At 37.1% G+C, this 17,104-nt stretch overlaps 1 protein-coding gene across 1 annotated transcript in view; it reads right to left on the bottom strand.

Moving 5' to 3' along the window:
- tmem47 (transmembrane protein 47) overlaps positions 1–12,767 on the bottom strand; it is a 34,174-nt gene extending 21,407 nt beyond the window's left edge. The window contains exon 1 of the mRNA XM_066706362.1: positions 12,271–12,767. Within this exon, the coding sequence (XP_066562459.1) occupies positions 12,271–12,496 (226 nt within the window). The 5' untranslated portion in view covers positions 12,497–12,767. The remainder of the gene's footprint in view (positions 1–12,270) is intronic.
- Positions 12,768–17,104: the final 4,337 nt, after the last annotated feature.

The raw sequence follows: 17,104 nt of genomic DNA, 5'->3' as shown, positions 1-17,104 counted from the left end.
AACACAGGTTATAGTGCAGGCAGCACAGCACAGCTGCATTTGTTTAAAAAAATATATATATTTAAAAATGAAAGTGTAACTTATTGAATATGTATGGTAAACATATTGCAATACGAATCATAGCCAAAACACAATGTTGGATTTGAAATGGTCTTTTACATATCATGTATAGTTTCAGTTTTATCCAACATTGTCTGAGAGATGCGTTTGTCACTCATTTTCTTTAGGTTTTACTGTGATCTGAGCTTGCTTGTCATTTGTAGAGTTTGTTTGCTGATATCCAGTCAGCAAACATTTACCGTTTCTTTATTTTAATTGCTATTGTGAATTTTTAAAAGCGATTGAATTAACTCTTCAGTAAAAATGCACATCTATGCCTTAGTATGCAGTAATCTTCAGTCATGACGAAAAGAAACAATCAAAACCATGGATACTCAAATGCAGCACAGCTTTCAGAAACACTTTCTATTGGTTATGAGGGTTTAAACATGTTTATTGGTTTATGAGTAATGTTTTTCAGGTAGGTGAGTGTTTCACCACGCACCATAGCACTATAACTGTTAAAAAAATACAGGTAAATAATTAAAATAACGACTGTAAAACCAAATACAAATGTATTTATTGTCTGAAGTCTGACTAAGGATTTTATGGTAATTTGAAAAACAATATTTAGCCAATAGATTGAGAAAATATATCGGTGGAATATGTGCCGATACAGATATTTCTGTAAAAGGCCAATATTGGCCAATAATATCAGTGCTCCGATATATCTGTCGGGCCCTATGTATGTATATATTTCAGAAAACTGCAATTAAATTGGATCTCTATCATTTTCATTGTGTGTTGCATAAAAACAAGTGCCAAATTAATTGTATATTTCTTAACTTTAGTCAAATCATTTTATTTATTCAATGTTATTTATGTCCGTATTTCCCTGTCTTTAGGACAATTCTGTTCAGTCAGATTTATACTAAATAAATTCAATAGGTGTTCACAGGTACAATCTCTCATCTTCTTTAACATTAACTTATTTTTAGGTTGTATATCATAATATATTGGTTTATTTGAAAAAAAACATTCCAATTATTTGTTAATGTTTTTAATGAATCTGTAAACACAAGCAATGTCCCCTGATCTGATGTAGTGTCAGCTTCATTGCATTTCACAGACAGCAGCAGTTGTTTCAATATGATCCATTTGCCAGGCTTGACTCTCAAGATAATTATCTGCAAAAAGTGCAAAGGTAAATGTCATTGTCTTTACAGATGAATTGCTGATGGTGTAAAGGCTTTAGTGACTTGGTGTTAATATAATTTTTCAACCCTCCCTTTCAATAAAGGCAAAGAGATATTAGAATCAGAGTTTTTATGAATGCAAAGATCTGCAGGGTCTGACAGAATGAGAGAGAACACATCTGGATGTCCTCAGCTGTTTGTAAATAGTTTTGCAAGATTTAAATTCGCAGACCTGCTGACACAACTACTGCTCACAAACAAGCAACATAAATATCAGACAAAGTCCCTTATTTGAAATCCATACTTTGCACATCAGGCAAATGAGATGAAGACAGTCATATGGAAATTACTGAAACATTTGACAGCAAGTTTACTGCAAAATGAAAGCCTGGTATAGCTGAGTTTTAATCAAGGGCAATTCATTTACACAGCAGTTAATGTGTATGTACAGTGTGGAGCTTTAGGTAAACACTGGGAGCCTATACTGTGTTAAATACCAAATTTATGTAACAGTTCAAAGTAGCACTATCATTTAGGGAAAGGCATGCACAGAAAATACACTGCAGTGGTTTTATTTTTTAACTTAATTTTATTCCACTTGTGATGCTGCCCAGTGAGGATCCACCGGCATCTGCCTGCATTCTCCACCACTGCAACACCTCGAAGTGCGTAGAGCAGGTATGTACCAGCTTGCAGGTTGAAACTAAGTGTGTGTGTAGGCCGCCTTATAGTTGTTGTCTGTGAGCAGGGACGTAGCCGGTCCAAGGTCAGGTATACACAAAGCAGGTGTCAGACAGAATAGGGTTGTACACTAGAAATCAAATTCTCCCTTCCCTTCTGGTACAATGCACTGATACAACTGACGATCGATCATTTTATAGTGGCCAGTTCCGTGTTGTCGGCACGTGTGTGCTCCCCACACAACATTTCCCGGGATGTGTCATACACTGTATAAGCTTTTGAATTGTATTGCACTGTGTTCTATATCTGGTCTGTTATACCACTTAACAACAAAGTACTGTTTAACTGCATTATTATTCATCACCTTGGAGAAAGGCATCAGCACAATAACAACAATAATAATATGATAATGATTAATTTCTGTGTTTGCCCTACAGACGGAAGTGAAATGAAATAGTTGCATTCTTGCCAGCTCCAATCAGCCTTCCTCATGTATCCCTCGAACACAGACAGTATACCACAAACAGCATTTTAGCACTCAACCACTTTTGTTTTGTACAGTTTGAGGGAAAATGTATAAAGCAACATCTCATGCTGTGTATGCAAGACTGCATTCTGAACACATGACACAAAATGAAAATTACTGGTCTTTAGAAGTTTAATGCTTATTTTCTTAACTTGGATGCTTTGCGTTTTCTCCTTGAAAATGGTGTGAAGAAAAAAAGACTAGAGAAATAACCTTTATGTTTTTCCATACAGAGCAGAATACAAGGCAGGAAATTTAAGAGTTTTGAAGCTTAATTTATGCTGATTAGAAACTGTATAGTAGATTAAGCCACAGTTTTCCATGGTTTAAAAATGACTGACTATTATTGAAGGGGTCTGAAAAGGACCGTCTCCACAAACTGGAAAAAAAGCATTACGGATCATATGTAATAAGCCTTGAGCATAGACTATTTCCTGGTTTGTAAGATTGCAGCTTTTGACAGCCTTCATTATCAGGCTCTCATGTGTGAATCTTTACCATCAATTAGCAGGGTGAATCTAAAGCCCATGTGAAAGTTAAAATGCCAGGTTTATGAAATGTATAGCATCCTGCTGCCAAAGGGAGATTTATTTTCTGGAATGAAAGAACATTACTCTTCAGATTTGTACAGTTTTACAGAAGGAAAAAAAAAAAGTTATATTAAAAAAGACGTGAATGGAAGGATTAATATTATTGATATAAAATCACATTCTGAAAAGACAGGTTGACTTTTTAGTCCTGGGGGGAAACAAAACACAGCTCAAATTATAAGTAACTGAGAAAATAATTTCATCCAATATTTCACATACTGTAATTATTTGGTATTCATGGAGTTCTCAGCATTATTTTGCTGCTGGGCCCAAACCTTTCAATTAAATCATTGTCCTTTAATTAATATCAGTCTCTCTCTCTTTTGTTAGAATCTGTGTGCTGAATCATGGCTACTATAAAATATCACATTGTGACTTTGTTAGGCCTAGATTAAAATGACCAACCTCAGATCACTGCAATAAAACAAGGCAGTTCAGAACAATACATAGGCATAGGCTACAGGTTTTAGTATTTTCATTTTTACACATTTGGAAGCAATAAATAAGGGGCTTGACAAAATGTAGACATCAAAAATGTGGAGGAACAACACAGGCTGCAGACAGACAGTACCAGCAGGCACTGCAAACTTCTTCACACAGTTTTGCTGTCAAGTGCAACACACATCTCTCCTAAAGGCCCCTTGACATTGACTTATGGGCCTCATCATCTAGAGAGCAAAACTGCCAAACAGTACATTGATTCTTCACTTGGATCCGTTTTGATTTTGAGTGAGTAATGTTTGGTTCAGTAACTAAGTAATCCAATGTGCTATACAGTCCACACTATGTCATTTAATGTCAGTGTAAAACGTTTTTAATCATGTGTTGTAGCAGGTGGATAATAAATTAAGAATACAGGGTTTTCTTTTTAAATAAACCCAAAATCCTAACTATGAATTGAAAAAGTAAAAATAATATTTACCTGGGAATAAAGTTAGTTTCCACCCCGACACTTTTTCCAGATTTTTGTTTAATATTCATAGTCTTATTTTCTAACTATTAATCAAAAGAATGTAAATCAGATGCCAAGAGAATGTAGTGTTAAAGCTAAAAAAAAGTTCACAGTAAACCTCACTGACACACCGCTACTGTAACCACTGCTGTAAATGCTTGCATTTACTATTACATTTTCATAATCTGTTCTAAGACTTTAAAACCATTTCCCTTAGTTGAATCCCAGTCCCTGGGAAAAGCTACACATCACAGGATATGTGCAGTTGTCACACTAAGAGAAGTGATCTTCAGCAGTTCTTAAATAGGGTGTCAGAGCAATACAAAAATCTCCAACAACATAAAAAGTATTAACTGGAATGCACTGGACTTTCAGAAAATATAACTCAGATAACCTATCCAAATTGACCTGTCTGATATGGCTGTCCAGAGATCTTTAGTTTATTTGAAAAAAAAAAAAAATCCTCTGAAATCAGCACAGGGTTATAGTGTACACTGAGCAAATTATTAAACATGCAGAGCTAACATATGTTTACAAACAGCAAAAACATGTTTAGCTGGAATTTCACTGTATATCCTTCCATCAAAAATCTCACCTCGTTCAGCCATTTAGTCCACAATTCAAGCAGTATATTACAGTCTATATCGTCCATTCAGTCAGAATCAAAGAGGACATATTTATGCTGATAGTAAACTCTCCTGTCAAGCTCATCAGTAAATAACGTTATAAGACCAGGGCACTGGGGAAGCCACTGCACAAACCTCAAAACCTGTGGTTTTTCATTCAGATACAGTCAAATATGGATGAGTCTGGCTACATTATTTGAGGTCACTGCCAAGCTGCAAAACAAAACATTTCCCCAGGTACAAGTCATAAGATGACAATGATTAGACAAGCCAACCTTGCAACTGTGTTCTAATTATCTCCGATTTACATATTTCTGAGCAGTCACTTTCATATTCAAAAGTATGAAAGAATATAGGCTACATAAACAGTTTTAGTTAGAACAAAAAAAAAAAAAAAAAAAAACTTTCCTCTGACAAATAAATAAATCTCCAATTTGCATCTGCAAAAAAAAAAAAAAGCATTTCTTCTGATCAATTAAAGTTTCCAATGTCAGATTTAAAAAAATGAAGGAATGTTTTCATTACTGAATATAACATAAAAAGTAGACACTTTAAATCACATGGTTGTAATTGGGAGTCAAATTTAGTTTATTTTAAAGAGTAATTCTGAGCCCCTTTTAAGTTGTCTCCAAAATCCTGTGGGAGTCAGAACACTTGCATTTCACAGGGATGCAGAACATCAAAGTGCAATAATAAAGCTCCAAATTCTTCACTGAATACAAGCACTCACATTTCAGCTTACCTCCAGGATCCACTAACAGCTACACTATGTCCATCTTTTCAGAGGGAAAAAGCACAACCATTTGTCTGTACATGACAGCATAACAACTCATGTTGGATTTCACTTGGGGGGAAAAAAAAAGCTTTGCATTTTTTTTCCACTTCCAACAGAGTTCCTTATTCTAAACTTCCATTTGTATGAAATAATCACCTTTAAATCAGAATGAAGTTAAAGTGCAAAGTATTTAGCCTATATAGACATACTGACATACAGCACATCATAAAAATATCAAAATCAAAGTCTCCCTCCACCATCAATGGATTATACCATAGTTAATTGTTTACTTAGATGTTGATTGACAGATGACTGAAAAATGTGTATTGAGAAACTGCATACAATACTTCACTCTATAGAGGGATCCATACATCTATACAAGTAACACTGTGTAATAAGTGCATCACAGAGGTTCCAGCAGAATATCACAGTAAACATTTCATAACCTGGCCTATTCTCAGTCCCATAGAAAAGCTCTGTCAAAAAACTGGCACACTGAACTGGGAAGAGAACACAGCAGCAATGTCTTGCTCGTTATAGAAGCTGTGGAGGAGGAATAGCACTATTTTGTTGGACATGTATCAAAAGGATTACTGTAGTGTTGTCAAAAGGCATACATGCATTGTTCTTAGGACATTGTGATCTTTTGTATTTTGTTTGTTGACCTTACCCTATTGGTGAGAGAGCATATGTGTAATAACTTCCGCTTTAGAGCAGGTCCCTTCCTGTGTGTTTAACTTACTCCTTAAATGGTTCAACCCGGTAAAAGGAAAACGATTACATAACACTAAATATGCCCTTGTGTGGAAGCAAACAGGATACCAAGATGGATATCTTACTGTGGACGACAGTAAAGAGGTCACGATGAAGTTGCAACAATGCCCTAAGTTATCCACCTCTGGAAAGCTGGAACACTGTGTTCAGCTCTGGTCCTCCCATCATGAGAAACACTGCTGCGTTGGAAAGGGTTCAGGGAAGGGCAACAAAACTGATCCCAGGACTGCAGGGCAGCCATTATAAAGACAGACGGAAAGAATGTCAGCTCTTTAACCTCAGAGAATGATGACTGAAGGAACTGATAGATGTTTTCAGATTAGAATCTTGAAGTCAGTTCTAGAGGAAGTTCTAAATCCAAATCATACAGATTGAGCAGTAGCCCCTATAATTATCAGCCTTCACATCCAATCTTTCAATAAGGTGTTTTATATAGTGAAATAAATTCCATTTCAAATATTTTTGACCAATCATTGCTTATTGAAAAAAAAAAAAAAAAAAAGTCTTAGGAAAACAGTTTTATATTTTCTCGTCCTTCCAGAATATGGTATTGATACAGTAAGAAAATGACAGGAATTACATGATAACTATCTATTACATTGATCAATACTATGCCATTTACAATACATCTTGACTCATTTAATCCCAGGCTAAAGTCAATTTAGCATTTTATTGGTCAAAAGCATGGTTGTGTTGATCTTCTTATATAAAGTATTTCAATTGTGAACTTGTGATGTACTCACAATACCATGTTCAGAAGGGAGCTCTGTGAAAAGGCCATTCATTCACTCATCTATCAATTACTGTATCAAACCTAGACAGGCTCAAGATTCAGTTATGTTTTTAACCAATTCTGACATCTGTCAACGGTAAACTTTTCACATGACTACTGAAAAAGGAACTCCAGGGAAAGCACTCTGGACCCTTGGAACACCCTGGACAAAGAACGTGTCACTCAGTGAATCCCAAAGCTGGTGGACAGTCTGCATATACACAAGCGTCTGTCAGTGCTGGACAGACTGCTATTCATGAAGAACACTGTTTCTTCCCCTGACTCAAACACCGGGAGTTTTCTACTAACTCAGGAAGCTCCCATTCATTTACAGGAAGCTGACAAATAAGCAAAGCGTTTAAAGCATTTAAAATTACAATGAAAAGAAAAAGGAAACAAATATCTGGATTACATTTTGGTTGAATGCAGGCTTATTATGAGTGGCTCCATTTATTTCATACGAAGCCTACATATTGAAACTTCAAATACAGAAAATGTATAATTTCACTAAATATACAGGGGGTATTTGTAGGTGAAATGTTTACAAACACTGAGTGTCCTCTTTGTGGTGCAATTCAGCATATGGGGAGCAAAACCCCTTGAAGATTGGTAATTGAATTAGAGAGGTTTCATGCACCACATCTACTCATGCTTCAATATGGCCCCAAGGTAAGAAATAAATAATATCTTCAGCCGTTGAGCACAGACGAAGCAAGATGAGTATCAATGTGCTCACTTGGCATTCTCACACTGCTGGAAGGAGAACTGCAAATGAATCAACATGGTGATCATGGAGTATGTATTAAATAGCCACTAGGCCTCATTAAGAGCTTGTAAGTAACATTATATCATCATCTGCTAACTTTTTATTTAATGTTATACAATTGAATGTTTAACTTGTACAGTGTTTTGCACAACACTCGGCTGGCAGCCCAGTTGGGGGATGCCAATAGGAAAGGCTGGATTTACCCGCCACATTTTTTAAGGTGATTACAGACATGGCCTTGTCACCCCCCAAAAAATATTTTGTTAGCTGTAGGAGAATGGCTGTGACAGTACTGAGGAAAGCAGTGAGAACCCACCCCAGCCCGGCATTCTGTTTACTGGGTTCTCATAGGAGGCAGACAGAGATCCCGTGCCCACCTTGCTGGGACTGCGATTTGGGAGGACGAGACAGAATAGTTTACGTCATAATTTAGAATACATACAGTTAATAAGAGGTGTTCATCATTGATTCACGAACGCAGTTAAACCCATTTAGGAATGTAATACCCCGCATAAGCTCTGGCTATCACAAGCAATCTCTTTGTTTTGCCAAACATTTGGATTTCCCTTTTCATTGCGGTTTTGACAAAGGGGTTTGACAGAATGAGCCAAGAGTGAATCTTCAGTCATTTTTCAACAAGTCTTTTGTTGTCTTTTGGGGCTTCACATGATTGTGCCAAATGACCTTCCTTGGACGAGTCCATATTTCAATAACTGCGGCTGAATTAACTATGAAGAGTTGCACTTATTAAAGGTCGACTGAACTTGTTAGTGTGAAACACAATTAAATTACAAATAGACCTGTTTAACATCCTTAATATGTTCTGTCTAATCATCTTTGTATTCAGGGTTAAATGGAGGTGACTGTCGATTAAATAAAAAAGACGAGAGAAAAATCAGGAACATTATAACTGACACATTAAAATCAAGACAAGTGTCATTACTTTATACTTCTATTTAACAGGCTCTGACAAATCACTAGGAAAAAAAGTGTAATGGAAAGAAAACTCACCACAACCCTTCTGTTTAAGATCTAGAGCTCTTAATATGATATGTTCAAGAACAAAATAAAAAATAAAAAATGTTTTTCATTGATCATATCACAGAAATAACCACTGCACTTAAATTATATAGGATATATTCTCAAAAAAAAAAAAAAAGTAAGAGTGCAGTTTAAGAATTTACATGTAATTAGGTAAAGTTCAGGGATTGTAACCAGATCTTTAGGAATTTAGGAATCCAGCATTCAAGCAAAGAATAAGAATTCATGCAAACACTACAGTTGTAGCCTTTTAAACGTAACAGCGGACCACTTTGGGCCTAAAGAATGCTATAGCTGAAGACACTGATTGACAGTACTGTTCTTCATTTCACTAGGGGCTTATAGAGGCCCTGACTCCACTGGTTCATATTAGGTAATGTGAGAACCTTCAATCTGAACCTTTCAAAATCACTTTGAATAGAAATATTGGCCATATTGGCTGACAATTCACTCAAGGTTCCCATAAAGCAACAACTAAACAAGAAATGGCCTCCACTGGGAAAAATAATAAAATGATCTAAATAAATATTGCATTGTCCTAAAGGAATGCATTTTATTCAAGCCAACAAAAGTATTTGTTGAAAAGCGTCTCTGTGGCATCTTACATCTTTTAGACAACTATTTTATTTCTGTAAACACAAAGACATTTTACTCTGTAACCAGCTGCCAAGGGCCCTCAAGGGCTATTTTCTTCACAAAAACAAGCAAGCTGAGCATATGAAACTGTAATTGTGCAATTCCGTTTTTTTTTTTTTTTAAGAAATAAATATATTTTGTTTACTACTGGTACAAAAACAAAATGTAAGAGGTACAGAATAAAAGTTTGAGAATAATAATAATAATAATAATAATAATAATAATAATAATAATAATAATAATAACAATAATAATAATACTATTAATATTACAAAGTCTAAATATGCCAAAATCTACAGTTTTACCAAGAAAAAAAATAAATCTGTCTACAATACCTTCCCAGCAGGCTGGACTAAGGCCATTTTCACACCTAGTTCACATGCAGATAATTTGAATCGTGGTTCACTGACTTTTTTCAGTGTAGGTTCAGCTTGTTTCACACCAAGAAAATGTAATCAAACTCAAGATTCTTTAAAAGTGAATTCAAGTTGTGTTTATGTAGTCCACCTGCAGCTTCATGTGGATGAACTGTATTGGTTAACACAGTTAACTTTTTGGACAGAGGATTTAGTAAAAAATAATAAACTCTGGGATTAAACGATACCTGAATTTAACATTTATTCTATTATCTTATTTTACCACTGATCCGAGACTGCTAAAGGTGATCTTCAATAAAGCAATATGATAAGAGTGCCACTACCAAAAATCAACCCCAAATTCAAAAAGCTTTCAGAATGTGAGTCTGGGTAAGAGCTTATTACCGGGCCATTAGCTGCTACAGAATGGTTTCTCTGTGATATGCTTAGCATGAAATACAGATTGAAGTTTCTCATAAATATGCTTCAAGGCAAAAATATATGCAAATATTGTGAGCATAAACCTCTGTACAATTACAGACTGAGTGGGCAGATTAAACAAGACAAAGGGCTGTCATAATTAAGACATCTGGGTGAAAATTAGCTTGAAAAACCTTAAGAACTACTTTGACATGCCGAATGAATGATCTGATTTAACGTGGCAAATTTAAAATATTTTTTCCAAAACAAAAAAACAAACATCTACTTAACAAGGATCAAGAACAGTTAGCAGCAAAATAAAATGAAACATACGGGCATCAAATACATCTCCTCCTGAAGAGAATCTCTTGTCATCATTTGCAGTGCAAACAACCTACTCAGTAGCCTACTTGTGATCAGGCTGCAGTGGCTCAACATCTGTGGCGTCTATGGCATTTTAAGTTAATGTTGGTGTGAGATTTTGCTTTAAACACCAGACAAAACTGATTGTCATGAATGAACGTCATTGTTTTCAGCTCAGCTGGTGTAGAGGTGCCTATAGGTTTAGATCACTGATTGACAATTGTGTAGGTAGAATTCTTGTTCCTGCACAAAATGTCTACCTAATGGGGATACACTCAAAGAAAACAATACGTTCAAATTGGGACTTTATAAAGAATCAAAACACATTTTTTCTAACATATATATATATATATATATATATATATATATATATATATATATATATATATATATATTAACATATGCCTGTGTAAACAATTAAACATGATTGTTATACAACAATTGTGCTTTCCCTGTTTTTTACATGTGTATAATAGGTTACTTAAACAAACCTATATGTTGAAGAAAAATATTAATAGTATCACCAAAATCATATAATCAAGCAAACTAAAGGAAAATCTATTTTAAAACTATAAATCGTCTCCGTGGGAATTCCTGGCAACATATCTTTAACTCCTAGCGTGCTGGTTTGCCCAATAAGACGCAGCTCATGACTTTGGCATTTATAAAAGTTGCAGTTAAACGAACAGAAAAAATAACATGAAATAAACACAGGGGGTTATTTAGTTGTGAGCTTCTCTAAAACATCATCATCATCATCAACAACAACACTGATGTCATAAAAACCCAGAGCAACACATCACCGTCAAAATATTCCAACAAACTATTAGTAACAAATTACTTTTCAATAAGGTATGCCAATTATTTCCGTGATTACACAGCATCTTGGCACCCTGGGTTTCATTTTGAAAACTTTGCTGCGCTCCCTGTACGTGTAAGGAGACGCAAAACAAAGCCTCACGCTCCCTGCGGACACAACGCCAAATCACCAACAACGCAACTGCGCAGATCTGCAGAATCCCAGCGATCCCATTGGTGGAGCAGCGCAGATCCGCGCACAACTGCGGACACTTGCGCTACCTCTGTCTCAGAAGCGCCCCCAGACAAACGCACAGCAGGGTCTACTGCCGGCACGACGACGTCTCATCTAACATCGGCAATACCCTACACAAGGATGCACCTTGTGAGATTGGTATTTATTTCGAAACACTCATTTCTCTTCAACATTGATGCTTACAATAAAGTTGTGCTGCGCATTAAGACTACAACCCAGCCACTCCGTCCCGATGCAGCCTAGCTTTACAACCAACTCAAGTTCACGTCACAAACAACTTAAAATGATCTGAACAGAGAGAGAGACATATGTACAAAACCCACAAGCAAATTTGGAAAACTGAGACAAATGTATGATGGTTTGCAATGCATTTTGAAATGTGGACATTTACAATATTAAAAAAACAATATAGGCTACAGGCACAAACAATGGTATACTACTACTACTACTACTACTACTAATAATAATAACATGAGCATTAATAATCACAGCTTCTGTGTCACCGCCTGACCGATGCATCTCAATGGCTCATTATGATTAGATCTCAAGGGATTTTGGAGGAATTTCTCACCACCAAATGTACTTTATAAGAAGCAGCAAAACCCCGAAGGACTCTTAACTCTTAGCAGCACTCATGCGCAGGGATTACACCATGCATATACCTACGAAGCACAAAGCGCACCGGACGGGAAGCTCGTCTCACCCGTGTTCAGAGTGGAGTTGCACTGCCAGTTGTCGGAGTTCGCCGGTTTCCAGCAGGACTCCCACAGCGACAGATAGTAGTGATTGTCCGCGGTGACCCACGCAGGACTCAGCACGGCGCCGATATCCAGACACAGCGCCAGGAAGATGCACACCAAGCCCACCAACTTCAAGGGGGTCAGCACGGACACACGGACTTCCTCCACTCCGCTGGCAGATGAAGCCATAGCTGGTGACCTGTTTGTGGGCAAGTGTTTCCCCTCGCACTGCTCGCTTGTTCCCGAGGTCCGGAGGCGCCCCGCTCTGCGATGCTGCTTCCCCGGCTCCCGCTGCTGCACTGTCTGCACACCGAGCCGGGCTGCCGCGCTGACGTCACGGCCGGGCTGGAGCCGGTGCTGTGTGCGAGCGGCACCTGCAGGGTCCTAACGCCAGCGAGGAGAGCGGCGCCCGTTCGCCACATCCGCGCAAATCTGCGCTTTGCTCGCTCGCTAGTTGATGTCTGACAGTTGTGGCAATTGCTGGACTCCTTCTGGAGGTTGCCTAAAAGTTATCAAAAGTAATTGTATATCTCAGCGGAACAGCTGACTGAAAATTATGATACATTCAAACTTTTTTTATTAATAGCAACATTATAACCGAACAGAGAACTGCATGTGAGAAGATTGTTAGGAACATAATGCTCTAAGTTTTTAGTGACATATTGATCTGAAGACTTTATGGATTTGCTTCTTGATGGGTCCCAATAAAGCACTTGCATATCCACCATCTGCATTTAACTAAGATATGTGTCATCTGGTCCAGTTCTTTGTTTCAGTAGCAGCTTCCATTTTGGGTACCAGACTGAAATCACCACAAAGTTTGCCCAGTGTAAACAGAGTAAAATCAAACATAAAATGTTTAAACGTTATATTCTCAATCCAACCCCATTAGTATGGTGGTAGGGCTACCCCACAGATTGTAGCTAAACTCAATATTGCCCTTTGATGTTAACAGAAGGAAGTGCATGGATACAGTCAGTGGAAAAAAATAAAGTTAAAAAAATGCAGTATGTTATCTTCAGAATACTTACACATGGCAGTCTTTCATATATATATATATATATATATATATATATATATATATATATATATGGAGACACCTGACAAAAGACAATAAAAAAAGAATGTTTCTGTGATACTGGTTTTACATCTATGTCAGTTTTGCTTGTCTATGAATAAATACTGTGGTTGTTTTGCAAGGCTGTTTTAGTCAATCCAGCTGACATTTCTGCCCCTTTTTCATGGCAAACACACATGAGAGAGGTCTGCTAAATTATTCATTTCTTGACAGTAAACATCTGCACCACCACAGTCAGCGTCTTGCAGTATGAAACAATGTGTAGTGGTGTCTACAAAGCTATATGTAAATGTCCTATTCAGGAACTAAAACGGGTCACGCTCTTTGATATACCAAATATTGAGATGTCCACATCAACACTGACATGCTCCTTTGTTATCAGCATATGCCTGAGTGAGCAAACATATAAAAGCCAGAGGGTAAGTTATTTGTATTTATTTGTGAATCATTTAACATGTTCAATGAAACAAAATGGTAACTTTTTAAAGTATTTCTATTCCAGGGCAACCTTAAATGTAGTTTTTTGTTCTAAATCTCAAGTAAAAAGTGAAGCCCACTGGATCCTCAAAGAAGAAAGAGAGTTGTGAACATCAATCATAGGCTATGTGGTTTATTTTAAGGCATTATATTAATGCAACCATTCTAATTTGAGAATTTTAGCTACATTTATGAAAGTGTTTGATCCAAGACATAACTTAATGTGTGGAAGGAAAATTTGGTCTTCAATTAACCTGTAAATGTCTAAATACTCATTGAATCTTGAAACTAAAACTTTAGCATACTGGACTATCCGGGTGAGTATTACTGGAAGGTTGTTTTACTCTCTGAACGGATTGCTTCAACATCTAGGTGAAAAGTTACTGGTAATGTGAAAAGCCATACATACATGTACCTCCAGTTTCGAATTGAGTTAAGAACTGTAGAAACATTTAAATTGGGATGACATTAGTAATGAAACAGAAGACAAAAATATATAAATAGCAACATCTGGGCATGGGTGATGTTTCTGCACATTTTTTCCTACAGAAAGGCTGAAGTTGTCTTTTCTTGTTTTCCACCACTGAACGGTTTAACTCTTGTTCCCACACTGATTAAGTCAGCGGCAGAGCTGATGCTTTTAACATCTGTGACCAAGACCAGTGTGCTTCTCCGTCTCCAGCTCTGCTCTAATTCCTTTCACCCAGGAGAGCCCTCTAATCCCTGTTCGTATACCGGCCCATTCCACGTTACAGCTCTCCTCTCTCACCTTCCGGCCGCTCTGCTCATTGTCTTGCATTCCTCTGCTTCCAGCATCACTGAACCTATTAAAAAAAGCAATTCTTTTTTGGAATGGCCTTTGTCCTCAGGTAGCTTGGCACATGCTTCATGTTTTGCTTTCACAGTCCTGTTTACTGCACAGTATTTTTCACAACAGCAGGATAATAACAACCCCCCAAAATACTGAGTACTTAATCACACAAAGATTACTTTATTTTACAGTACAATCTAATCATGCACACCTAATAAACGTACCTTGCACATGTCTATTTTTTAATATGCCTGAATCCAGACACATGCACACGATAAAATAATTACAGATTCACAGAGTAACACATTGTCCTCTGTACTCCGGGGCATCAACAGAAGGTATACAGGTTTAAATTGGACTTCACATGTTGGGACTGTCCAAACACACGATTCAAAATAAAGAATCTAAATATAATGCAAGTGTGAGGCTAATTGTTATCCCAGTATGCGTGCAAGAATGTGGATGTTTAAGGATAAAAAAAATACAATTCAAGTGTTTTGAAAATGATGATATTCAGCAATGGTGAGTTTTAAATTGAGATAGAGATTACTGTATAAATGGTGTTTTCATTGCACATGGATTATTTTTAGAGTATAGAGTATTTTAGAGTAATGTAGTTACGTTTTGCACTTAAAATTAAATTCAATTATGAAACAAGGTTTACAATTTGCTCCGAGCTAGGGCTTGACTTCCATCAATGTTAGGATTGTGATTCTAGCTATTGAACACAATTGTGTGTTGATTTGTATGGGCCTAACGTTTTATTTTAGTGTTTGCTAGGGGTGGAGTTCAGCCTGTTGCTGGGGCTTAAAATGGGGTAGATACGCTATTGTTGATACAATGGTGTTTAATAATGTACTGAATTTCCAAGCAATAGTCTATAACAGTGGTTCCCAAACACTGATCTGCATACCATTGCTGATCCATTAATCTGAAATCCACATTAAAGAAAGAAAAATATATAATTGCTTCATGTGTTTTATATTGGTATTGCATTTGCTTTATTGGCAATTACTTTCTCTCCCCTTTGTATGAGGGCATGCGTGAAACTTTAATATGCAAATAAAATGTATGTTGGCTGTATACTTCATATTGTGGCTGTCTGCAATACTTTAATACCACAAATAGACGGGCTGCAGTGTGACAAAAGTTTGTGTGAAAAGCCTAAAGACAAACATAATAAAGTAATAAAAGTAACATTTTTAGTTTACTTGTATATTAAAAAAACACCAATCCATGTGGGCTGTAATTACACATAATAAACAATTTTCCATCAAATTGTACCACATGCATGTCATGGCTTCAGAGACAGTGGCTTCTTGTTTAATATAGACCATCTGCATTATGTGAGAAGGCTCTTTTGGACTGATTTGTTATTTACTCATTTATTTTAAGTCAAGTAAGGAACTGAATTACATCATTGCTCTGTTTAATGTAGGGATCGTTTCTGAAACTGGATGAATTCAGAGACCAGTCAGCTTGCAGGGCTGGATCTATCTGCCCATGACACATGATATAAATCACTACCACAGACATGGGCGATCTTCCAAACTCAAGTTCATGGCTCAGGCTTTCTGATTTGGGCAGACTGCCGGTACTTGGCGGAACGATTGATTTCATATTGAAAGGGAAAGCAACCAGCTTCACATCCTGACGCCCTTATCAGAGTCAAAAAGTGATTTAGGTCCTTTGTTGACCAGGCCATGCCAATGTACAAATGTGACAGAGCAGTGCAGTGAAGGTCAACTCTTTATTCCTAATTTCAAGACAGACAAAACAGCAACTCTTCTTCTTTCAGCCTGGGACTTACAGAGAAAATACATTTTAGTCTGTGTCTTTGAAAAGGCTGAAGTTTCCTTTTTTCTTGCTGTGCTGATTGATCTAATTTCAAAGGCAATGCCCTTTGACAATAAAAGTGCACATTAATGTTTGAAATTTGTGCCTGCATCACATTACTCCACTTGAATTGCAGGTACTTACTTTCTTACATGATCACAGCCAGAACAGTGCCACGGTAGTACTCAGCAGAACACAGGCACAGATAGTACTTGTTATTGTAAGTTGATATACCTCTTGATACACACAACATATGAAAAGAACAGGAAGAGATCAGAACCCAGAAGGGACAGTACTGAACAGGTGAGAAATTGTAGCACGACGAGTATTTGGATCAGCGCATTGCCCCTTTAATGGTTTAATATCCAGTTCCTTTTGTTAAAGTCTCTCTAGCCAGTCCTCATCGCTCCCGCCACAGATGGTTCACCGTCTGCAAGTCATGTACTTAGTACCGGCTCCCCCATGAGTAAGGCTCGATCCCAGTTCATATTTACTCCTCATTCACGCTTCATTTATTCCTCAAATCAGCCCATCCCCAATGTTATTCTGAAACACCTGCAATTTGCCATGTTCAACATTATACAAAGCGACGGCC

This window comes from Amia ocellicauda, chromosome 6 (genome assembly GCF_036373705.1).
Source record: "Amia ocellicauda isolate fAmiCal2 chromosome 6, fAmiCal2.hap1, whole genome shotgun sequence".
NCBI classification, from domain to species: Eukaryota; Metazoa; Chordata; class Actinopteri; order Amiiformes; family Amiidae; genus Amia; species Amia ocellicauda.
The sequence above is the reverse complement of the archived record's forward strand: the minus strand, read 5'-3'. Positions and strand labels throughout refer to the sequence as shown.